General features: G+C 41.1%; 2 protein-coding genes across 5 annotated transcripts; both read right to left on the minus strand.

Moving 5' to 3' along the window:
* Nucleotides 1–1776: 1776 nt before the first annotated feature.
* hip1r (huntingtin interacting protein 1 related) lies at nt 1777–16286 on the minus strand. 3 transcript variants are annotated; one of them, XM_084383512.1, is made up of 33 exons: nt 16143–16286; nt 15694–15757; nt 14371–14513; nt 14214–14270; nt 13845–13925; nt 13681–13757; nt 13537–13598; nt 13300–13440; nt 13160–13217; nt 12999–13074; nt 11892–12020; nt 11680–11802; nt 10931–11114; nt 10744–10832; nt 10519–10635; nt 10285–10386; nt 9482–9676; nt 9229–9339; nt 8944–9138; nt 8707–8854; nt 7895–7981; nt 7335–7442; nt 7101–7237; nt 6887–6997; nt 6736–6794; nt 6612–6642; nt 6470–6532; nt 5970–6070; nt 5773–5878; nt 4573–4696; nt 3898–3959; nt 3114–3812; nt 1777–2157 (listed from the first exon to the last, which is right to left on the minus strand). In XM_084383512.1, the coding sequence occupies exons 1-33, from the start codon at nt 16221–16223 to the stop codon at nt 2122–2124; spliced, it is 3957 nt and encodes a 1318-aa protein (XP_084239638.1). In that variant the 5' UTR covers nt 16224–16286; the 3' UTR covers nt 1777–2121. The 3 variants fall into 3 exon arrangements, with proteins under 3 accessions (XP_084239638.1, XP_084239637.1, XP_084239639.1); XM_084383511.1 differs by having other exon boundaries at nt 11680–11805; nt 16143–16285; XM_084383513.1 differs by lacking the exons at nt 15694–15757; nt 16143–16286 and adding an exon at nt 15482–15590 and having other exon boundaries at nt 11680–11805; nt 14371–14521.
* Nucleotides 16287–16543: 257 nt separating this feature from the next.
* On the minus strand, nt 16544–24013 carry ccdc62 (coiled-coil domain containing 62). Of its 2 annotated transcripts, XM_084383520.1 has the most exons (13): nt 23575–24013; nt 23423–23463; nt 23189–23332; nt 22383–22575; nt 21828–21994; nt 21470–21571; nt 21205–21376; nt 20389–20490; nt 19718–19806; nt 18721–18821; nt 17941–18079; nt 17275–17466; nt 16544–17122 (listed from the first exon to the last, which is right to left on the minus strand). In XM_084383520.1, the coding sequence occupies exons 1-13, from the start codon at nt 23633–23635 to the stop codon at nt 17063–17065; spliced, it is 1563 nt and encodes a 520-aa protein (XP_084239646.1). In that variant the 5' UTR covers nt 23636–24013; the 3' UTR covers nt 16544–17062. The 2 variants fall into 2 exon arrangements, 1 of the variants encoding a protein (XP_084239646.1); XR_014624832.1 differs by lacking the exon at nt 16544–17122 and having other exon boundaries at nt 17364–17466; nt 17941–18075.
* Between the last annotated feature and the right edge of the window lie 1119 nt (nt 24014–25132).

The following is a 25132-nucleotide window of genomic DNA, read 5'->3' on the forward strand; positions in this document are numbered from 1 at the left end:
CATCATTACTACAAAATACCAAAGGTTTCATTTGTCACCTGTGTTGAAATGTTGCACTCAACACACGTTTTTTAAGGTACTTATACTTTACTTGAGTGGCTACTGCTACTACTCCACTACACTTCAGAGGTAAATATTGTACCTTTTACTGCAGACAGCTTTAGTTATTACACAGCAACCAATGAACGTTGCCTGAAGGGTAGGGGAATGTTCCCTGGACCCCCCCAGAGCAACGATCCCTAAAGGTTCTCTAGAGGCTGCACACAAAAAACACTTCAGAGAACCCTCAGGGAACATTCCCTAAAGGTTCTCAGAGGGTTACACATTAATAACCTCTAGAAAACCCTCAGGGAACAATCCCTAAAGGTTCTCAGAGGGTTACACATTAATAACCTCTAGAGAACCCTCAGGGAACAATCCCTAAAGGTTCTCAGAGGGTTACACATTAATAACCTCTAGAGAACCCTCAGGGAATGTTCCCTAAAGGTTCTCAGAGGGTTACACACTAAGAACCTCTAGAAAACCCTCAGGGAACAATCCCTAAAGGTTCTCAGAGGGTTACACATTAATAACCTCTAGAGAACCCTCAGGGAACAATCCCTTAAGGTTCTCAGAGGGTTACACATTAATAACCTCTAGAGAACCCTCAGGGAATGTTCTCTAAAGGTTACACAAAATAGCCTCAGAGAACCTTTAGGGAATGTTCCCTGACGGTTCTCTAAAGGTTTGTGTAAAATGAACCTTTAAAGATTCAGATTTTTAATACAAAATATAACCAACTTATAAATGATGATGCACTAATTATAATGAGTAATATGTTAGTCTGGAAATGGGCCATTTTGCACAACAAATACTTTACATTTTGGTACTTTAAGTATATTCTGATGCCAGTACTTATGTAATCTACCTTTACTTTTGTGAGATTTTAAATGCAGGACTGTGGCCTCACAGCATTAGTACATTCACACTGTGGTTTTACTACTTTTATTTAAGTCAAAGATCTCAATACTTCTTCCATTCCTGCTACTTACTTTGCAGATTCAGATGATTAATCGCAAAAATAATCAACTAATAAATTGTGATGTATGATTATCAGGGATGGAGGAAGTATTCAAAATTTTTACCGATTTACTTTACTACTTCTGGACTGTGATCATACTCCATTAAAAGAAGACATTATTTGAATACAAGTCTGTAAGTTTTATAAGCAAAATAAAGTTTGAAAAGTAAAAGTACTCATAATGATGATAAATGAGTGTTTTAATATATCATATTAATGGCTTATAATTATTGATGCATTGGTGTGTAGTTAGCATTTTATTGTTGTAGTTAGTCGAGGTGGAACTGGTTTGAAATATTTTATAAAAGCAAATGAAAAAAGTAGTATACAATGGAAAAACTTTGGCTGAATACACTAGAAGTACTTCACACTCGTACTTAAATACAGTACTTAAGTAAATGTACATAGTTACATTCCATAGCTGACTACTGGTATTTATCATGGAGGGTTAAGACTCTAAAGCTTAAAGTCACCCAGGTTTCCCCAGTGTTTGGAGACATCTGCTTGTACTATGCTTTTATTTTGAAAGCAATGGTATGTATTTCCGGTGTCCCTCCGCCTCACCTTCCTCCGGCTTGACGCAGCTGCTCTCTGCAGGACTCTTCATGGTGGTGAGATTGCACTTTGTTTTGCGCATGACAGAAATAACAGACAGATGAGGTCGCTGTGAGAAAATGTGACAGCATGAAGGACAGACACTTCAAAACAAACACAAATAAGAGACACGCAGGTCCTTTATTCAAGTGATGTATCTCAGCTCAGTGTATTTAACCGGACCATGTGTGCAATAGATGCATATTTGAAGCTAATGACAGACTTAAATGGAAGTAGGAAATCAGAAGAATCACATACAGCTACATTCTGCCTCAGATGATTTTATTATTTCTAATAAATCAACTCAGTATACGACGACAGATAAAGCTTTCAATATGATTACAAAAATAATTTGGAAAGTATTTGATTGCGATTTCATTTGAAGAGCCAGAGATAAAGATTAAAATCAGTGTTTTTAATACGTTAAAGGACATTTATATTTCCAGTGATTCTTCTTCAGTCAGGCTTCAAGATTCACCTGTTCCAGTTTCGCCTCGTTTGAACTGTAATGGGGAAAAAAATAAAACAACATAAATTTACACCATCTACTCAAATTATCCTCGTATTAGAGGGAAATTCCGGTATTTTTAAACTGCGCTATATTTTTGGGTTGTAAATAATTAAGCGGTACAAAAAGTTTTGAAATTGGCCCAGACGATCATCTAAGCTGGCTGCAACGTCACCCTTTGGGGCAACTGTCAAACTATGTCCACTGACTGTTTGTTTTTGTCTCTGACAGACTCAGATTGTTGTTCTAAGTGTCTGAAAACGATACAGACCATTTTATTAAAGAGGAAAATCCTCTCGCCAAAATCCACCAGACTCCATTCACAGAAAGAGTAATTTTATCACCAGAAAACACACACTTCATTCGAACTTGACAGAAACATGATAAAACTCACCAAAACTTTCTTGGTTTATCTTTCCAGTGTTCGAACAACCACCAACTGTAGTTTGGTTGACGTGAACCTTTAATTTACCGAGTTAGAGGTGAAAATATTGGGAGAGGAGCGAGAGGAAGCAGCTGGGGTAAACAGTAACAGAGTATTTTTACATCAAACGCAGTGAGTTGAGGGTTTACTTCAAGTTTGAATTAAGTGTGTTTTATGATGTAAAATTACTGTTTCTGTAAATATAGTTTGGTTTATTTAGCGAGAGCGATATAACGGCTGTTTCTGGTGAAACACAAAGATTTTACTCCTTCACAATAAGGTCTCTCTCTGCAGGTATCTTTATGTAATGTTGTCAGACACTTAGAAAAACAATCTGAGCCAGTCAGAAGCAAAAACCACCCCTTTTCATGGAGGGATTTTGCTGGTTTGAAGGATTACAACGCAGCCTGTGTCGCAGCTGCCGGCTGAGGCGATATACTGTAATGATTCCCAAACATTTTGTACCCGTTAGCCATTTACACCCCAAAATATGATAACAAATATGAATACCCAGCATCAAAACTTACCGCGTTCTTCAGCAAGTTTCCAGATTTGGTGAAGATGTTCGGTCTCCTGGAGGCTGGTTTGGTGGTTTCTGTGTTGTTCTGTGGGGTCGTCTGCGTCAGAGAGGGTGAGTGAGGCCGGGAGAGGCTGGGTGACGGTGGCTGTGACGGCGAGTAAGACTGAGGTTTTAGGTAACTCTGGGTCGGGTTTGGTGTGTAGGGCTGAGCTGGGACGTGAAGCTGGGAGGGGGTGTAGGTTTGAGGAGGGGTGTAGGTTTGAGGAGGGGTGTAGGTCTGAGGAGCGGTGTAGGTTTGAGGCGCGGTGTAGGTCTGAGGAGGGGTGTAGGTCTGAGAAGAGGTGTAGGTTTGAGGAGCGGTGTAGGTTTGAGGAGGGGTGTAGGTCTGAGGAGGGGTGTAGGTTTGGGCCTGTGAGTATGTGTGTGTTGGTGTGTAAGACTGAGGCAGTGAGACGGATTGTGTCTGAGCCGGTGCGAAGGGATTGGTTGGTGCATAGCTCTGTGTGTTCAGGTACGGCTGTGTCTGTGAAACGGACTGAGGTACTGGCGTGGACTCGAGCAGAGTGGGCGGAGGCGGCGGAGGGAAGCTCTCGGCTCCGTCCTCGGCGTCATCCCCAGAGACGCCCATATCATAGTGCCTCTTCCTCAGCTCTCCCAGACGGACTCGCTCCTGCTCCAGCTGGCTCTCCAGCTGCAGGACCCTCACCTGAGAGAAGAGCGTCGTCAATTACTTGCTATCGACAGAAAACACAGGAAACAAGAGGATCAATGTTGGGACTTGAAAGCCTTACCTGAACCTCCATTTCCTCTGTTTTCAGCTTGATCCGAGACATGCCAGAGAAGTCCATCGCACCTGGAAACACATCAGACTTAAACCACTTTGATCCACGGTGAAATATATGCACAACTACTGAATGGATTACCAACAAGTTTCTTCCAGATATTCATGTTCCCCAGAGGATGAACTGTCATAACTTTGATACTCCCTTCATGTTTCATCTAGCACCACTATCAGCTCCAAATTCACTGATTTTACACATCAAAAGCTTTTTATAGGTGTTGAGACTCACACTTTATTTGATCAAATCCACACAAAGTCTGATAAATTGCCTCAAGTGATGTCACTTGATTAAGTGTTGGTTGAAGACAAAGTTTGAAAATAAAATAAATCTGCTGGTGTGGAGAAGAAGATTACCTGAGGTCTCTAGTCCACCTCTAATTTCTGCTCAAGGCCAGCGGCGCCATGCTACATTAGCCTCTACTAGCATAACTAGTATAATTGAGTGAATCAAAATGAGTTGCATTTTGGGTAATGTTTGCTAACACATTCACAATATCAATTTTCATGTGATAATACGTCAGTGTACGTCTGCCGCCTCCTAGTGGCCGAAAAACTCAATTAACGCCGGCTTAATGTTACAAAGCCTCCGACATCTGCAGTCGTACTCGTCAGCTGCTCCACTCACCTTGGTCGGAGATCTGCCGCTGCCCGTGTTTGGTGGAGGTGACGACGACAGCAGCCATGTCATTCACATGTCGGGAGGCCTGCTGCAGCGTGTGCAGCTTCTTGTTGTTGCGGTCGGCCTTCACCTGAAATAGTGGTAAAACACAGTAGCACTTGTGGAAAAAGAAAAAGAAAAAAATAGTAACGATTTAAAAAAAATGCAAAAATAGAAATAAAAGAATAGAAACAATAAAGGACGATTAGAAGACGACATCACATCAAAGGAGCCAAGAACAGATGAAGAGATTATGAGCAGTAAAAGGAATAAAGGACAATACAAAGATTAAAGATAACAAATATAAGCAGTAAAGGACGGTAAGGAAGAATGAAAAAAGACGAGGGAGGAATTAAAAACAGAAAAATAGTCTTCAGAGTGGTGAACGGAGGTGAACACAAATTGTGATGTCGGCTCCCACCAAACTGTCTCAAGATAAATCTGAGGGGTCATGAGATGTTTAAATGCGACAGGAAGGAAGAAAACAAATGCGTCCATCTTTTGGACTATAAAATATTTGATGATTTCACTTCTTTCACTGCCAAAACTCAAAATCTTATTACATCTATTTGTCTATCTATTAGAATGTTTGACACATTCACCTAGAAAAGTAGCATTTCAGTGAGTCTTGTTCGTTTTACTTCTTACGAGCAATAATCGCCTTCAATTCATTGAGTTTTGTAACTTAGTGGCATTTTCTTACAGTGAATTAAGACTTGAACAGTTGCTCAAATGAAACATCTGAGAAAGTTCGAGGGGATGTGTCTCTTTTGTGGAACTGCAAACAACTCATGGATGTCTGAAATGTGCAGGAGGCCTCAGCTAGACACAGCTTTTTTCTTTTTGTAAGAGGTCACAATTAATTATCATGTTTTTATGCAAAATCTGAATCTAAAAGTAACTCAACGCTCAAATAAATGAAGCTTATTGGAGCAAAAAGTTTAATATTTCTCTTTAAAATGTTTCTTAAGTAAATGTACTCAGTTCATTTCCACCACTGCCTAAATGTGCATCTTATCAACCTCATACTCGCGGCTGTGGAGTCCGTTTGTCCACGTCGGTTGAACAAAGAAACAAAGAATACACATCTAAAAGCCCCACTCGTGGCACATTTAAAATGATTGGACGACTTCACAAACCAGCAGGAGAATATTTAGATTTCTGTACCTTCGAGGCAGCAACCAGGTGTGCAGTGCTCGCAGCGATCTCATGTGAACAGGCGATGAGCTCCTCATATGTACCATTCTCACCAACAACCCGGTCGGCTGAGTCTCTGACAGCAACAGAAGAGAACAAGATCATTATTTGGTTTGATATTCAGGATGAACTACTGACACACAGTATGCGTTTGTATTGATACGTACAGCAGCTGAGTGGCGCCCCAGCCCACAGCTTTGGAGGCGGAGATGAGGCCTTCGGTCCAACGAGAGTTTCTGGCATAAAATTCTGTAACGGACGCTGCCCCCTACAGGAAGAACAAATACTTAACGCCTGACATTATGAGACAACTAGCTTCATAGCTGCTGTAGCTAGCAGTAGTGACAGTGTGGGGCAAAAACAGTCTGCAAGCGCCAAGTTAATGCTTGTAAAACTTAATTGCTGTGAGCACACGGTAAAAACTGAAGGTAAATCAGCATTTTAAGAGATTTTCCCATTTGGATTTTGCTGGTTGAGGAGTATATGTCCCCCCTGTCCCCAGTGGAAATACGTCCTACTCTTAAATTGGTGCTTCTGTCCGTTACTTGAGCTCCGGCACACAAGCACAAAGCAGCTAGCACTTTAATACGGATACAGTGGAACTATATTTTATATATGACTTATAATAAAGTTTTAAGTCAAAGGTTTTAGTCTTGTATCAACTCACCCTGCCTCCTTCCACGATGTCTTTTTGTAGGTCAGTCGAAGCTGTCACCAGCATGTGAACCGCCTGCAGAGAAGAAGAAAAACTGAGTGAAAATGAATCACAACTTCACAGAAATGTGTGTGAAAGTACACTGACTTCTTACCTTCATCAGGTCTGAACAGGATCCCAGGATACTGTCGTGAAACAGAATAAAAATCATGCAGGTAAGAAACTAAACAAGAAGCTTTAAAATCATCAAGTTTAGGATGCTGCAGTGTTCTTCTCACCTCTGGTTAACCTCCAGCTTCACGCCACTCGTGTCTCTCTTTGCCTGACTCAGTATCTCCTGAGAAACAAACACAGAATTAGAAATATTCAACATCACCCGGTGAAGGTGTCCAGATTGATCCGTCATGATGTGTGCGTGTGTGTCCTTACGTCCATCCGCAGCACAGCCTCTTCAATGGCAGTTGATGTGGCGATCATCTCTTTATCCACCACGTATCCCAGCTCCTCTGTCAGCACATCTCGCCCTTTTGGACGCAGATCCTAAACATGAATCACACAGTTACAGCACACGTCACAGAAAACTGGACAAAAGTGTTTGTAACCAGCAAAAAGAAATGTGTATGTTTTGTAAAGTTTGTCAAACCTGTCCCAGAGCGAGGATGCGTTGGACGGTGTAGCGCACCGCAGACGGATCGGCTCTCTGTAAACTAGCCTGAAGCTTCAGATCCTTCAAGAACTGGAGGCAGTTGTTGGCACAGTCCCGACAGCTGTCAGTCAAACCTGCATGAGACGAGCACACAGGAGGGAGTGTTCACTACATCACGTGTTTAGTTTGAATCTCCCACACAGGTACGGTGTGTGGATGTGTGTCTCTTACGGTCGGCCTGGTCGGTGGGAGCAGAGTGAGACGTCGCCGATCCGTTGACGATGGTGTCAGCAGCAAGGTGGGAGAACTGTGTGACGGCTCTCAGCAAACCGCTGGCATCTAACAAACAACAGAGGAGAATAAGATACACTCAACATCCAGTGTCTGGTACCCTTCTTTTGATCAGTGGACTTTATAGACTTTATGACCACTTCAAAAGGAACAACGCTTTTGCTTATCATGCCAGCAAAACTGAAGTTGTCGGTTGGTTTTTCCGTTAAATTAACTGAACGACTGCATTGAGGAGAATCTGACCATATATAAAATGTCCACACTGACAAAACATTTATATCGTCATGAGCTGCTTTGAAAAACCTGGAATGGGCTGTCAGTGACCTGCTGGGTCTGAATTTCAGATGGTAACGCGTTACCGGCATTAGTAACTATAATTATTAGAAACACATTATATAACTCAATTACTGCTTAAAGTAATATATTACTGTATATTCCCCCAACACTGTCAACATCTAAAATAACATACAACAACCTGAACACGCGTACGACTCGCTCACCGTTCATGTTTCCCAGGTAGACCATGTGACTCTGCTGCATTTTGTCGATAGAACTCAGAGTGATTTCAGCTCGATTCACCAAATAATCTGAAAAAACAGACGGAGAATTGATTATTAATCAATCAATTTTGAGAACATGGAGCATGTGGGTGCATGACATGATCCAAAGGAGCCAAAAAAATCCTAGTTAGGGCCCGAGCAGGGAACCTGCAAGGTTTGCACCACCTGCAAGATTTGCACCACACTTTGCACACAGCATCTGTGGACCCTCCTGACAAAAAGTTATTAAAAGAATTGTGATAGTCCAACAAACGGCCAAAATTATGAAACAACAATTTCCTGCACATTGCAGTCACACAGACAATCTTCCATATCTTCATGAAATACAGTCGCATTAACACTACAGTTTTTAATTGTGTTCCATTGCCCAGTGAAGGTTTGTGAAAAATTTGGTGCAAATCGCCCAATAGAGGGCACTTTCATTGCTAAATGACGAAAGAACAACTTGCCTGCCTTCACTTTTGATTCCTCAGCGGAAATTCTTGCATGAACAAGCCCCGACGGCAGCATGTAGCGACAGCAGCACGCCCTGACGCGCGTGGACTGCTAGGGCCCGTTCATCACTGCTTGCAGTTTTAATTTTTTACTTATTTTTATATGTAAATATTAGCATGTTAGCTCAATAGCTCCCAGGTCATGTGATCAATTGACTCAAAATCATTGTTTCTGGAACCAATGGATCCGTTTATAGTCGTAGTTTGAAGTAACTTCAGTGTAATGAATATGATTTTAGGAAATAAAAGAGGTTTTACCAGGTGAGCTGATGCAGCTGACGTGTATGGGGTCGTCCAGTTTGGCCACAGCGTCCAGTATGATGCCCTCAGCCTCCACCACAGCACACTGCAGCAGACAGAACTGCTCCTCCTGCAGCTTCTGGGTCAGCTCGCCTTCACGACAGGCCTGATTCAACACACACATTAACATTTCAGTAACTAAACATATAGAAATTAGTAACAGCTTCACCGTGCAGTCGCACACACAGTGCAGACCTGTTGCTGTAACTGAGCGTGCAGGTTTCCCAGCTCCATGTTGTTCCTCTGCCTCTCCTGCTCCAGGGAGCTCTGGTGGAGCTGAGCCTGCTGTCTGAGGGAGTTCAGCTCGGCCTCCTGGTCCCTGGCCGAGCGCAGCAGCACCTCCCTCTCCGCCTGCAGCCCAGCCAGCGTGCTGCTCAGCTGGGTACCACTCTGAGGACCAAAACACGTATCAACATGTGTTTTCTTTTTATCAAAATGACTTGTAGATGATGTCAGGAGAGTTTCTAGAAATATTCCCACCATTTCTTTGCTCTGCAGCGCGCTGTTTGCTCGTGACAGTTCTGCTCGTGTCGAATCCAGCTCTCGTCTCAGCCTGTCGATCTCCAACTTCTGCTCTGCGTTGATGGTGAGCTAAGGAAAGACAAGTTTATCTATAAAGCGTCTTTCAACCAGTTGTAGAAGAAGATTTCAGATCAGAAGATACAGGAAGCACACATCTAGACCACAACATTGCCGTAGTAGTACTGTTCACTGTTTGAAGACACTCGTGTACCTGCTGCTGCAGCTGAGCTCTCAGGGCCTCCAGCTCTCGGTTCAGTCTGTCTCTCTCCAGGTCCAGAGAGCCCTGCTGGTGTTGGGCCTGTTGTCTCAGCGAGGACAGCTCGGCGTCTCTCTCTCTGGCAGAGCGCAGCAGCACATCCCGCTCCGCCTGCAGAGCTGCCAGGATGCTGCTCACCTGAGATCCCTCCTGAAGACACAGGAACAGGAACAGGTGAGTCAATGAAAGGTGTCTGAATAAAGAGGACTGACTGGATAAAGCTGCAAGCCACCAGTCGAAAAGCACATGAAGGAGGACGATGGTCCTGCTCTGCTTGTGATAAGCACAGTGGTGAAAAGTAACTAAGTATATTTACTTTACCGAACATACTACTGGACTCTAGACAGCCAGAATCAGTACTGAACATTTTGACGTTAGAACATGATGCATTCATTTACTTTTCGATGTTCTGAAACGCCGTTAGATGGTGATGCATTCACTTGCCATTGTACCTTTTGATTTGCCTTTAAATGATGATGCGTTTGCTTGTTGTTGTCACTACTGGAGCACCTATGAACAGTGATGCGTTCACTTGCTGTTGTACATACTGAGACGTCTTTGCACTGTGATGTGTTCACTTACACATCTTGTAAGTGATGCTAATGCTTGGCTTTGGAAAAACGTGACTGAACTGCCTGGTCGGAGATTACGATTCTTTGGACTCACCTGAAGAAAGTGATTTCTGCCTCCGATACTGAGTCACAGTTTCTTTATTGTTTGTTGTAATAATAAAAGTTTGTGCACACATTCAGTCTCACCTTCTCTTTACTGTCCAGAGAACTGCGAAGGAGAGCCAGCTCTGCTCGTTGCTCCAGAAGTTCTTGGTTCAGTTTTTGGACATCGTGCTGCTGCTGATTCATCTGATCAGGACATGAGACAGTCAATATTCACAACAGTCTTTGTCTACCAACACCAATGTTGTTCTTTAATATCAGGAGGTGTTATCAGCGTTACTGTCTGCAGCGTTTATGGGTCACAAGTTGAGGTCTCACCCAGCTACTTTTCTCTCGTCGTAGATTTTCCAGCTCATTTTCCAGCAGCTGTCTGGCTCGCAGCAAGTCGTCTTGGCCGTGTTTTGTATTTGACAGCAACTTCACTGTCTCAGCATTCTGCACAAAAACACAGATAACACGCTTAGCTCATGTAACTCTCGGCAAGAAAGTGAACGAGCATATTTCCAAAAAATGTCAAGAAACAACAATAATGAGGCAGTTTACCTTCTTCATTAAGTCAGCGTGACTGGTGATCAGCTCTGCGTGTCTCTCTTTGAGCTGACTGAAGCGAAGCTCTGCCGCCTGAGCTCTAGCTGCATAGAGATGATGCAATGAAGACGAGACACTCGCTCAGTAAGATTCAGTTACATTTGTATGGCTGTTTCACCGGGACACAAATCTGATTACTCACTGTCTGCCTCCTTGAATCCGATCTGAGCCCCGACACCGGCGACGTTAGCGCTCCGCAGAGTCTCCACTTCCATCCGCAGGTGTTCGTTTTCCACCATAGCCATCTGTTTGTGTGTGCGCTGCTCATCCACCTCGGCCTCCAGACGATTCACTTGAGACTTTAACTCAGTTACACACCTCTGAGCCTGAGGAGAGGAGGAACACGAGAGAATATTTCATCTTTATACAACATTTTACAGTGGAAATGCGTAGTAAGGAACAGGAAACAGTATTCTAGAGATCACACAGCTACACTGTGATATCTGGGACATTATTACATTAAATTATGCTCATTTTCAGGTTAATGCTCTTATTTAGGGTGTCTACTGAAAACTCTTTATGTGCTCTCTATTACTGCAGCACCTCTATTCCACCTCTAAATGCTCTGTTTCAGTGCCAGTCTCTTTCAGGCCCCCTCCCAAAAAGCCAAGTCTGCCCTGATTGGTTATTTCTCACAGGCCTGAGCAGGCAGCGCCCACCATGTTTCCACATCAGCTTTGTCTGTGTTTTTGCAACCATGGTCGTACTGGGGGCTGTGACTGTATAGTTGTGACATCACAGAAGACCTGACAACTCGTTTAAAGGCACAGTGTCTGAAAATGTGCTGCATGCGTTTCTCTGTGAGGGTTTTGATACTTTCACAGTTTCTATATAACACCTAGACCTGCTTTATAACCTGACACCACTCCGTCACGAGGACGCCCAGCTTACCTCGGTCTTGATGAGCTGTAGTTCAGGTTTGAGCACCTCCAGCTCTCTCTTCAGACTGTTGTTCTCTGTTTCCCTCTGCTCAAGTGCAGGATCAGGTGCTCCCATTTGGCTGAGCAGATAGTACTGCTATGAAAAAACACTAAACATTAGCCATGATACCACAAGAAGAGGAGAAAAACATTATTTATCTTTTGACTTGCATGTCAGCATACCTGTGGTGCTTCCCTGAGCTCTGGTTGCATCTCCACTTCCTCCTCCTCGTGATGCTCCGCGTTCGGTACCACCACCACTGGCCTTTTATATTCACCCAGGGCGGCGGCACGGAGGAAGTTTGGAGGACCCTGTGGGGTAAAAGATGATGGAAAATCACATAAAAGAAATGTACATACACAACCAATCAAAAGTTGAGAATTTGCTTTTTTAGTTTCCTTCCATAATAAAATTAAGAAACATTGTAAATCTGACTCCACACGTATTATTTACATTTAAAAGAGTTTCGGCTACAAAAGGAGAAGAATTAAATGACTCATTTTCAATTTATTTAATGTGTTGCATGATCGAGGAGAACTGCTGTAGCTGTTCTTTTCCACCAAATAACCTTCGACTTTGAATTTGTTTTGCAATCTGTCTGCAATGGCGATATATTCAGCTGATATTCCAGTAGTGCAAACCCTTAACATTTCTATTTTGAAGTTTTAGGCCTGTTTAATGGCGGCTTGTTGTCAGCATTTTTTTGTACTTGACACTGAAACAGAAGCCTGTTCCTATTTTATTTTGTTTAACTTATTTAATTTGCACCCGTATAAAACCGCAATAAAACCAAAATAATGAAGAATAAGAGATGTGTCAGGACAAACAGACCTCTCCTTCCTTAGAAAACAAACAAACTATCAAAAAATAAAAACTAAGTAAGGATAATTTAGGAAAATGTAACAAAAAATTACAAAAAGACGGACACACAATAAGCAGAAGAACTAACCAATCAATGATTCAATAAAAACAAAAAATACTGGGTTAATCAAGACAGAACAAAACAATACATGCAGTATATAATCTGGACATATTTAAAATCTGAATTCTAATATTCTTATTTAACTGTTGCTCAGTTGTATCTTTGTCTCTTTCTGCCTTTTCAGTTTCAGTTCGGTTGAACCACTGAACAGCGTTTTGTTCTCCAAGTACAAAACATAACTTTCATCATTCAAAATAACTTGAAAAATATCAAATAATCCTCTCAGCTACCAAATCAAGTTTTTGTGGCAGCTGCTTCCAAACGTTTGAAGAGAAACGTACGTGTGGAAACATTTACAGAAACTCACATCTGGGAGATCTGGGATCTGGATGATACTTTTAAAGAACTCCATTTCTCTGGCTCTGTCGAAGAACTGCGTGAGGCTGTGGAGGAAAGCACAGCTGTCACTTCCAGAAGCCATTAGATATAAATAAAACAGTTTTTTACCTTATAACACTGATAACCTACCCTGTGAATAGATCACGGAAGCGCTCACGATGTCCCAGAAGAACATCCGGAGCAATGCCTGAAAACCAGGAGGATATGATGGATTGAAGGCTTCGCAGTGAGCTTTGATTGAATATAAAACATATTTCTTCGTCACTCACGGCTGTGAAGTTTGAACATCAAGAGGACAGAGAAGTGGTAGAGGAAGCTGCAGTCCAGGATGAGCGGTATCAGAGGAGTCAGTCTGCACTGTCCGGCTGGAGTCGTAGATTTGGCCCCGTTGGCGTCCAGCTGACGTAAAACTTAATACGAGAAAAACATCAGAGCCAAATTCACGTCTGGACACCAAAAGAAACAAACCTGAATATGTAGAGAGCGTCTCCTTCCCGTGGACTCACCTGTCTCAGACATCTTCAGTCCAGCTTCCAGGTAATCCAACAGCTCCTGTGTCATATCTAAACTACAATACAAGAAAAAACACATTTAATTAGAAACATGGGAAACATCATGCGGCGACAACACAGACGTGAGTAGAAACTTACACTTTAGTCATGTCATTTCCTGCTTCCCTGTCTAAGGTCTCATCACTGGCCTCCATGTTGGCTGGGATCGTCTTGTGCTGTGGAGTTGAGGGTTGTTTTGTTTTAGTTTTATCACATTTGTCACATTTCATTAAATATAATAATATAACACATTTATGAGTTACCTTTGCATGAAATTCCATTTTGAGGCAGAGGAATTTGGCAGACAAGGCAACAATGTGGCCGTATCGATCGTGTAAGTTTCCCTGAAAAACATTCAAATATATAAGTTGTAATTTATTTCCTTGTTTGTATGCAGGACACAAGATAGAAAGGACGAATAGTATAGTGTTTGCGTACGTTTGTAGGTATGGATATATATATTCATGTACGCGGATAATAAAGTAACCTCACCTAATGTCAGACAGATAGAGTTGTAATCTCACATGACTTTTAATGCATTCCTAGATGTGACAATAATGCCTAATCTACAACAGGAAAACCAGTTTTCGGGTTGATTTTTGGACAATAAGTAACAACAATCTGTTACTCACCCAGAGGATACCCATATCTTTAACGTTGCGACAGTGTCTCTGAGAATCTCGGACAGCCTGCAGGTCAGACAGAAACAGAGATTACGCATCACCAGCGTGAGAAAAGAAAAACAGAAGTGAATGAGAAGACTGAGTTGTCGTTTACATTCAAACCTACATTTCTGTGTCCGTCCCGGAGCACTTTGTGCAGCAGGTAGCAGAACTTCCAGCTGACCATGGAGTTGCTGGACAGCGGCAGGTTCAGGATGTAGGACCAGAAGGTGGCGGCTCCCCCCTCCTTATGTGTTCCCATGAGGATATCTTTACAGCTGTCAAGGAAACTCAATAATACTAATGCAGACAGCTAACTGGTGGTGATGAACGAGGGATAGACCAATTATAGTGTGAATGTTTCGCATTTTTCTGATTATTGGTATCAAATTCAATTAGTTTTTTAAGGTGTGTTGTTACCACAGGCTGAAGATATATACATGTTATTTTCTATGACATAAAATACATCATTAAATGTCCCACAATTCAATTATAAAGCTCTTACGTGTGTTACAAATGGCAGTTGCTAAAAAGTGTCTAAATGAGACTACAGAGGTTGTCGGGGACATTAAACGTCCTCACAGTGACACAGAGACTCATCTACTCACTAATCCGTCTTTACTGGCCCACTTTAGTTATTAGTTATTTTAACTCTGACTTTACAACTTGTACATTGATCAGTTTATAGAAAACCTGTATAGTAACTGTGTAGTAAGACGCTCAGTGGTGGTGACGGTTACTGAAGCCTGTTTGTAGCCTAACATTAGCTTTAAAATGCTAGAAATTTAATTTGCGCTTCGAAAATAAAAATGTGTTGATCTGTAAATATTATCTCGCTGAGCAAAACGTGTACGTATCATAAACTTGTGCTTGACACAGAGATTATTTTCAGCAATAATCCAAAAAAACAATCCCATAGGCTTTTTGTGGAGGGAACCAGGGTGATGCTAACTTCTGTTAGCCTCCAAAAATAAGTCATCCCTGTACCACTCGATCAGTGAGTCCCCTTGTTTACTAATTATCAGTATCAGCCCTAAAAAAATATATGTCCAATTCCTAAAATAAAGCATGTGATAACTCATTGTACAACAAACATCACACTCGTGTCATAGCAGGTTAATAAAGCTATGCTAGCCCTTCTGATGCGCCATTTTGTTTTTTCCCCCGCGCCGTTATTATCTATTCTGACGTCATTACACTGCATAAAATCACAAATATTTACGATAAAATGTTCTCACCACTTTTCAATATAAAGTGACCGTTAAGCCAGAAATAACGACATTCCCATCTGCCTCAGTTGCGCTTTTGTGTTTAGCTAATTAGCAAAGGTTAGCATGCTAGCAAACGCGCTAAACTAAGCTGGCACATCAGCACAGTTTGCTTACAAAGCTGCTCGCGTGGCTGTAAACTGGACTTGTTTTTCAAGTAGTTTGTCAGTGAAAAAGGATACTGCGCACATATTTCTCTTTGGGTGGTGTTTCAGCGGAGGTGAGAGTCTTGCTGATGTTGTGAAGCTGAAAGAAAATGAGACAACAAACAACCAAACATCAGGAATCAAACAGCTCAATTTCCTACAAAGTCAACATCAGGCGGCTGGGCACGGAAATAGATGAGACTTGTAGATAAAAACGAAAAAGACAAAACTGGATTTATCGCAGCCAAGAAGGCAGAAAACCTTCAAGTACAATCAAAGCTGACATGTTGACTGAGTTATTTAACGTACATGTATTTATGTGTTGGTTTTAGCTTCACATTTGATTTATCTGGTAATCCAAAATAAGAGTCAGTGAAGGCATCACATACACGAATTTAACTATAAACCTTGTAGGAATCAGTTTTTTAAAATAACTTCACACAGACACAGTTTAATTCTGCCTTAATAAAATCTTAATTACTCACCTGTTGTTTACCAAACTGCTCTTTCTCCGCAGCCAAAGCTTTTTCCGTCTTATTGTCGCTTTTGTTCTTCGTTTTGCTCATCTTGTCGCTGTAAGTTCCTCCACGCAAACTAAAAGTCTATACATCCACAGACGTCCCCAGGTTTCTGCTCCTCACCTGGGCTCTCGTTTCTCTTTAAAACAATAACAGGTGCGACAGACGAGTCGTGCGCATGTCCCCGAAGGATTCCTCCTTCAGTTTAATCTCTTCACATCAATTCATCAGTCTTCCTGAAGGAAACAAGGCACTTTCTCTTGTGCGTAAAAAGCTCTCCAACTGCGTAAAGACGCACGCTGGGAGAAACTCGGCAAATCAGCGAGGACGATTATTTAAAAAAAAAATGCGAGCATCAGGCAATAAAATAAGGTTTGGATATAAATATTTTATATCAAATGTAGTGACAAGATCACAAAGACACAAGTTATAAGTAAAAACTATACACAGCGAACGACATTTCCTCTGAGTCACCTGGTGAATCTGTAGGCAGTGAAACTGGAAAGACAATACAAGGACACACCACTCAACAGCCCTGTAGGACTGGTTTCACATCTCACCTACTCCACACAATGCAGCCTTTAAAAATCTTACACAGGGTTTAAAAAAAAGACACACACAATGTATGTTTATCCACCAAATAATATGCATATGTAGAAATCACGCAACAAATTAAAAACAAGGTTAAGGGTATAAAAAGTTAAAATTCACAACAGTGTGTATTTTTATCACTTCATTGTTTTCCTGAGAGACGGCAGAGTTCAACCTTTTACTTTATGTCTGTGGACAGGTTCTGTTTCTGTAGTAATACTGATTTAAAAAACAAACTTTGGTAAATCCTGAAGTTTCCAGGAAACAAAAAAACAGAATCTGTGCTTCAGCCAAAGTCAGGCCGTCCACATGTCTGGCTGGTGTCGCGGGCAGGCTTTGGGTGGAGTTTCACTGGCCTGTTGGAGAGAAAAAAAGAAGCTGTTACATCTCAACACACCCAAACTACTTCATCTGAACATTTCACACCCCTGACGCCACCACACCCCGTGAATACAAACGGAGACAGAGGAGGAGAGAGGTTAAGAGGCTCTGAATCATGAAACTCCACCTTGTATGTCGGGGTAGCTGGGTGATGGTGGTGGTGGTGGTGGTGGTGAGGTGTCTGGCACTTATGAGAGTAAAGGGGGTCAGTGGTCCCGGAGCTGTTGACTACAGAGCTGTGGGGTCTCGAGCCGCTGATCACCTGTCTGGACTCCTCCAACAGCTGCTGCAGAGAACAGCTGGACAGAAGATCATCACCCTGCCCGCAGGAGAAGAGAAGATCAACTGTTAAAGGAATAGTTCAACATTATAGAGATGTTTGCTTTCTTGCTGAGAGTTAGATGAGAAGATCGATACCACTCTTATCTTTGAACAGGAGACAGTTATCTTAGCTTAGCATAAAGATATAATGAACACGTGAAACAGTCTGACACATAACCCAGATAAAACTTGTTGCTTTAGCATTTTTGTTTAAACAAGTGTTAATACGTGAGTTTTAAAGTTGCTGGAAGGCAGATTTTGTTTTTGGACAGAGCCAGGCTAACCGTTTCCCCTTGGTTCCAGCCTTATTGCTAAGCTAAGCTAACTGGGTGCTAGCTGTAGCTTCACACATAACGTGAAAACATGAGAACAGTGTCAACCTTCCTTTCTAACTCTCTGTAAGAAACAGAATAAAATATCTAACTACTCCTTTAAAACTCAAAACAAGTTTACATGTTTATACTCATCTTACATCCATCACGTGTGCTGAGAAGACTCCCAGGTCGCCGTTGACTGTGCCTTGCAGAGAATCGTGTAAAACCCTTGTGTTCTTCAGTCTGAGTGATGAAGGCGACCGGTCGTCCACACAGCCACATCTGGACTCATCCTGACTGAGACACAAACGAGGACAACCAATCATTCAGATTTTATGTTCTGGAAAATCTTAAAGAATCAATGCTACTCATTTCTATTCTATTCAATATATGAACCAAGACAGTTTATCGTGAGGTTTGTGCAAGACTTGGGTGTACCTATTTGACGGGGGGGTTTGGGAGTCCTACCGCAGGTCCACTGGGGACCAACTACAACCATTAGATCTGTGATGAGGTCACTTAGTTTTGATGCTCTAATCTTCTGTTAGGTGGTGCACAAACTGACCTGGGGGCTGCGTCTGAGCCTTGTGATGTTCATGAAAACCCTGAAAGATTATGGACTACATCACGGCATGAAATGAGTCTCATTAAGATCAGTTCTTACCAGGTGCAGCTGTAGTTAGTAGTTACACATTGTTGTATCAGTTGCAACCATTACAGGCAGATTAACATCTGTTTTATTGTGTCTAATGAGTGGATGTCTCTGTTTTTATTGTGTCTGCAGTAACCCTCCTTTCAGACTGGAGCAACAGGTTGGGAGGAACCTGTGTTGTATGATTCAACCAGCTGACAATCAGGGTTTAATGAATCAGGCTTTGGGGTTAAACAGCAACCACAAATTACTCTGCCCAATGTTAACTGACTGGAACATTACTCACCTGCCAGGTAACCCCTGACTCGTCTTCTCTCTAAGAGTTTCACGAGCGCTTTCCAAATTCAACTGCAAGAGCTGCAGGTCGTTCCGCTGATTCTCACACACCTGGAAAAACACACACAAACAGTATAATGTGTATTTATTTATTTACAGTTCAGACAGTCAGATGGAAACCATCCAACATGTAAAGTCACAGTGAGAGCATCTTTATCGTTTGTAATGTAATGTGTGGGCGAGGGATTTAAATTAAAATCCTTCAGATTGAATGGAGGGAAATGTTGTACTTTTTCTCCACTACATGTATTTGATAACTTTAGTTACTTTGCAGATTACACGCTGCATCAGAGCCGAAGTACAACATTTTTAAAACAATTTGTTTTATCAGCAGTCAGATAAAAAAAAACCCACTGATTCTGATAATCAGAAAAATTCAGGCCAATAATCGGTCGACCTATTGTATACAGTATATGTATAGATGTAAATATAATTAAAATGTACTCTGACTTGTACTTTTGGTATTAAGTACATTAATATCAGATACTTTAAGACTTTTACTCAAGTACTAGTTGTATGGTTGACTTACACTTTTCCCAAAGTACTATTTAACGATGATATCTTTACTTTTACTCAAGTATGACTTTTGGGTACTTTTTTACAACCCTGTCTTTTTTATTTCTCTGCCATAAAAAGTCTAAATGTGAATAAACTAATAAAACTATGATTGCTGAATTTTCATGTCACTGCTGTATGCTTTAAACAAATAATGGACATGACAGTGACCCAGAGCCGCAGTGAAGAAGCTGCGGGAACACTCTGAGCTATGCTGCCAAACCAGAAAGTCTCCTCTGACGTCAACAACAGTGTAACACAAAGAATGAGGACGGACGTTTTCTCTCATCTGTGATCTGTTATGATTTCTAGCAATGTTGTGAAGCTAAGTGAAGGTTTCTATTGGATGTGACCTTTTTGTATCTCTCTGTGAGTTGTTACATATCAGATACCTGTCGCAGGCAGCGGAGCTCTGACATGGTGCGTTCCTGTTTGGAGCGAGTCAGTTCCAACAGCTCATCTTTCCAACTGTCTCCCTCTCCTGGTGGAAAACATCAAATGCAGCAGTTATCTCAGCAGAACTATTTATTTTGAGCCGGGCAGTTGTCTGAAAGCAGTTACTGCACAGATTGAAATCAAGAAAAGAAGAGATAAAACAGAATTACACTCATATCGCTGCTGCTGAATCTAAAACTGGCTCCAGTTTCCCTGCGCACATCAACTACTGTATGGTAAAGTTCAGTGCTGACATTATCAGTCTGGTAATCGATCAACATAACTGATAATCGTTTCGTTGTTTAACTTTTTCATCAATAATAAAATGGCTGACAATATTTTAAAGAATCATGGATCAAAAGGATGAAGTTAGACTGATGAACTAAAGCACAACATTAATAAAAACAAATATGCAGTGTGTTAAAATTCTGTGGAAAATATATATAAAATGGATTAATGAATCAAATAAATAAATCCTTTTTATTATAGATTAATCTGACGGGTTTGGGTTTTGGACCCAAACACTCTTCTTACAACAGATAACACCAATGGTGACAATATATAATATTTCATCTGGATAAATCGTTTATGAACACCGACAGCCTGAGAGCCGATTATTTTAACGTACCTGATAAAGCCAGATCTCTGCGGAGCAGCTGGAGCTCCTGTTTGAGACGGATCATCTCCTCCCTCTGAGTGCTGCTCTGTGTCACCTGCTGCTGCAGCTCCTCTGCAGCCACACAGAATAACACATGTACAGCTGAAATGATCCGTCGCCTCAGGAAATAGTCAACAGATAATTAATGGACCGCTGTTAATTGAATGTTTCGATCCACATTCTCAAGTTTCAGCTTGAGCAGTGCAGATTTGCTGTTTTTCTTCATCATGTAAAAACAGTAAACTGAATAAATTGTTTGTTTTTGGGCTGTTGGTCCGGGAAGAAAAGACATTTAAAAAAAACACCCCGAGGTCTGGGAAATCATATTTGGTATTTTACATGAAAAAAATGGGCCAATTAATCGGTTATGAAGATAACCCTCTACCGAAAAGCAGGTAAATCTACTCCTGTAATTCTGTTTCTCAACTTTAAGGCTGTGTTGCGCTTGAAACAAACACATTAATACAAAGTGCTGTCCGCACATGTGAACAGGAACATCCTCAAAGTCCCAGCAACAAACCTTCACTGCATCTCTCTCTCCTTCGTTTATTTTCATCTTTCCATTCTCTATAATGCAGACCAAAATATACGAAAATAAAAAGTGCATCTTTAGATGATGTTCGGTGACAGAACGAGCTCTTTGTTTGAAGCACAGTGATGTTTAACTATGGATGTTCAGGTCAATCTATCCCATGTTGACACTGAGATAAAGAAAATCTTCAGGGCGACTAGAGCCGGAGTTTTAAAACGATTTTAAAATGTCTTGTTATTTTTAAGGTTTTGTACCTTTAAGGTGTGTTATCTCATGCTTGGCCTCTCTGTAACGACGTTTGTTTTCCTCCAGGTCTCTCAGGAGTTTGCTTTCCCGTGAGCGACTCTCCGTTAACGATGTCTCCAGATCTCGTAGGCGCCCTGTGAGCTCCACTATGTGTCCAGAAGCCTCAGTGACATCTTTGTTCTGAAATCAGAAAATCATACACACATACAACTTAACGAGCATCCTAATCAGTATTTATGGAAGTCACAAATTAATAATAGTCGGATAGTGTACCTTGAGTTTAAGCATGGAGCTCAGTTCTTCCTCTCTGACCTGCAGAGAGCCGACCTGAGTGGACAGAGCCATGACCGTGGAGTTGAGACTCTGGTTCTTCCCCTAAGAGAGACCACAAACCTTAGTGCTGCTTTAAGACTGTTTTCTATTGAGAATAAAATGTGTGAGATGAATTAATGAAGAATAACCAGGGAATAAAGATTCTCATGTTGCACTTTAAACTACCAGGAGAATAACCTGATGAATTCCATAAAGGTGAGTCAGGCTGTCAAAAACAGCAGCTCCATCCATGGTGAGCAGTCCTGGGTCTATTCCTCTGTGAGTAAAATATAAATGTGAAATAATGTTTTAACTTTACCTCAAAGTCTTCACATTTTTGGCTGATGTTCTGCTGCTTCTGTTCGAGCTCACAGAGCTGCTGTCGGGTGACGCTGAGCTCCTTTTGGACCTCCTCCTCCCTGGTTTCCACCACCCAGACACGTTTAGTCAGGACTCTGATCACCTCATTACGCTTCTGCAGCTCCTCTGTGCAAACAACAGAAGTAAATCACTGTCATATAGCTTTATGCCTGAGAGCACTCAAACATATTTTTAACAAATTCTTGGCTGTAGGATCAACGTGCAGCTGATATATGGACAGACTGGAGCTAAAACAATGAGCTGATGTTATATAGATAAAACAATCAATCTATGATTCACAGAAATAATCAGTGGGTTAATTAATCTAAAAACAACAGATACACAAAACAAAATAAACATCTATTCATGATTTATCGTTCAGAATAATTTGCAAAGAAACAGGGAAGGACGTCTGGATCAAATCCAAGGAACCTATAAAACCTATAACCTAAATAATCTATGAATATAATTTTAACTATATAACCTATAAAAGTTTCTATATCTGTCTGTTTACCATCCAAACGGGCACACCTGTGCTCCAGGGTGAGCACCCTCTGGCGGTCTTGTTCCCAGGCGTGAAGCTGCTTGTGATGGGAGGCAGCCATGGTGTTCAGCTCCCGGTCCCGGTCCTTCAGCTCAGCCATCAGCAGCTGGAGCTCCCTCCTCTGCTTCTGGATGGTGGAGCCACTCAGGTCATTCACAGGAAACTATTGCAAAACACAGAGAGAGACACAGGTCACCAAAACATAGCCTATTTGTAGTATTAGCAATAGAGCTGAGACAATTGCTTTTATCTAGCATGTAAGTGAGGATATTTTACATTAAAGGGGCCAAACTGCTTAATTTTGGTAAATAATTACTGTAAATATAAGAATCTTTTCTAGTAATTAACAGAGTTAACTCCAAATTCTGGGTAAAGTTATTTGACTCATTTGAATTCTGCTACTTTTTGTTCATTTTCATATTCTGGCAGTTAAATTCTGTTAACTGACTCGATTTCAGGTTCCTATTTGGAGCTTTTGCTTTTGGTTTACTTTGACATGAAAAATAAGGTTATCAAATACTCACAGTTGAGAAACAAGAATCAGCGAATGTTTGGCATTAATTGCCTTAAAATGACGGAAACAGTTTATCTTCTGTCATTGACTGCTGACATTCACAGGTGACTCTCAGGTAACAGGAATGACAGAGCTTGTAGCCTGTTCATGAACTCAACCCCATTGTAAAGTCAATGTGTTGGAAGCTATGCACAAGTTAAAATATAAACTATGAACCTGAAGTTTCGGGCCGGTACCTGCTTGGCCCTAACTCTGATCTCACCTCGGTGTCCTGCGGGCCGGGGGAACAGAGGGTGTCTGCAGGGATGGGAGGTGAGTGTTGGGCCCACTGTTTGGCTCTGCTCTCCATCTTGAAGCTGGTCAGCACAGATGGTTGGCCAGCATCCAGTGAAGCATGACCATTTTTCTGAAAAGTGGCATAAATAAGGTGCTTCAGACAATATGAATGCACTGCTTTGGGCATTTATAAGTGGATTTAATGAGAAATGTCACTGACCTTTTTGACTGGGGTGCTGTGCCAGAGCTCAGCTGAAGTGTCTGAAACAAAGTTAAAGTGAAAGTTGGGTGGTTTAAACTTTCTGTTATACATTAAAGCAAAGCACTTTAATGAGTTTGTTGTTGCAGCTGTCAATAATGATGTGTGTTTACCATTACACCAGGAGAAACAGGCTCTTCCAGCTGAGGGGGACAGTCTTTGTCCTTCATCCATCACATCATAGCAGCTGGTCACTCACTAATATTACACCCAACTCTGATTCCTTCGTGTTTTATCTCCAGTAATCCCCCTGTGTTATGTCACAGTCATTGTTTTTATATTGAGCTTGTTGTGGAGCATCTTTTAGGGGGTACGTCCATCAGCTAGCTTAAGTTTATAAGGCTAACGTTAATTTATCACCTCTAAAAGTAACTCTAAAGTTAACCGATAGTCAGGAAAACGGACTGAATAACTCGAGTGTGTGTATAATTTAACAACACGCTCCAAAACTCATTTAGATATCGAGAGCTGAATATAAAAATGATGTCTCTAGAAAACTTCAACTGCTAGCTAACGTTAGCTTCCAGCTAGCAGAGTTTAACTTTTTGAATGTAAGTGACCGAGGTGGGGAAACAAGGATGCGACGATGACGTCATGTCAACGGACGTCCCGCAGTCTTTTTACTGAATTTCTAAAATTACATAAATCAGAAAATTATGAGTGTTACTCTGACTTTTTGTCTACACACATGAATATTGTTTTGGAAAGCTCAAAGTTAGCCCAATTAATTTCACACTTCCGCACATCTGGACTGCACCTTGAAATACTCAGCCTAGGAACGATACAACGGACTTTCAGATTTTCAAAATAAAAGTCGAAATAACAAAGTGTACATCATTTAAAGAGCAATAATGTAGATGTCTGATTTTTACTGTCATAAATCTTGAAGGTAAAAATCTTAATATAACTTTAAATCACTGAAGCTATCTTTTAAAACGCAATTGGAATATATTCAATCTGTGCAATCAGATTGTCTCCAGGCAACTTTCATTTATTTTTTATATATTTTTTATACTTTTGTAAGTACATTACACAACATGAGGATTAAGTTTTATGATGAGGCAAAGCCTCCTACAGAACACAAGGGAAAAAGCATATATTTGGCCTAATGGTACATAATATGAACAACAGTTTTTGCTGTCTGTCTGTAATATACACCGTGTATTATAGACATATTGATAGCTGAGGTTGAAATCTAAAAAAAAAAAGAATGAAAAACACCTTTGCCAAAATGTATACAGCATGCATTTTGCTGTCAGGACTTCTCGGCTTTGGAACAACCTACTTGAGGAGATAAGGCCCGCAGAACCAGTAACTTTTTAAAACCCATCACCCTTTTTTTAAAATGAATTTTCATCTTTCCATCTTTCATTCCTTTTACTGCTCTTAGACTATTTATCTGTAACTCATGTGATGTGATGTGATGTGATGTTCTAATCATCCTTTATTGTTTTTGTACCTCTATTTTTGCATTTATTTTTTAAATTATTTTTTCTTCGCTCTCTTTTCCTTTCCTGTGATTTTGCCTGTTTTCTCACTTTTATTCATTTTACTTGTAGTTAATCATAGAGACTGTTTGTGTTTTTACATTTTCTGTTCTGCCTTCTTGTTTTAACTTCACCTTGGACAAGACTTCCTTGTGTTTGAGTGTTTATTCTGTAATATTGTCTT

This window comes from Pagrus pagrus (genome assembly GCF_965226575.1).
Source record: "Pagrus pagrus genome assembly, chromosome: 19".
NCBI classification, from domain to species: domain Eukaryota; kingdom Metazoa; phylum Chordata; class Actinopteri; order Spariformes; family Sparidae; genus Pagrus; species Pagrus pagrus.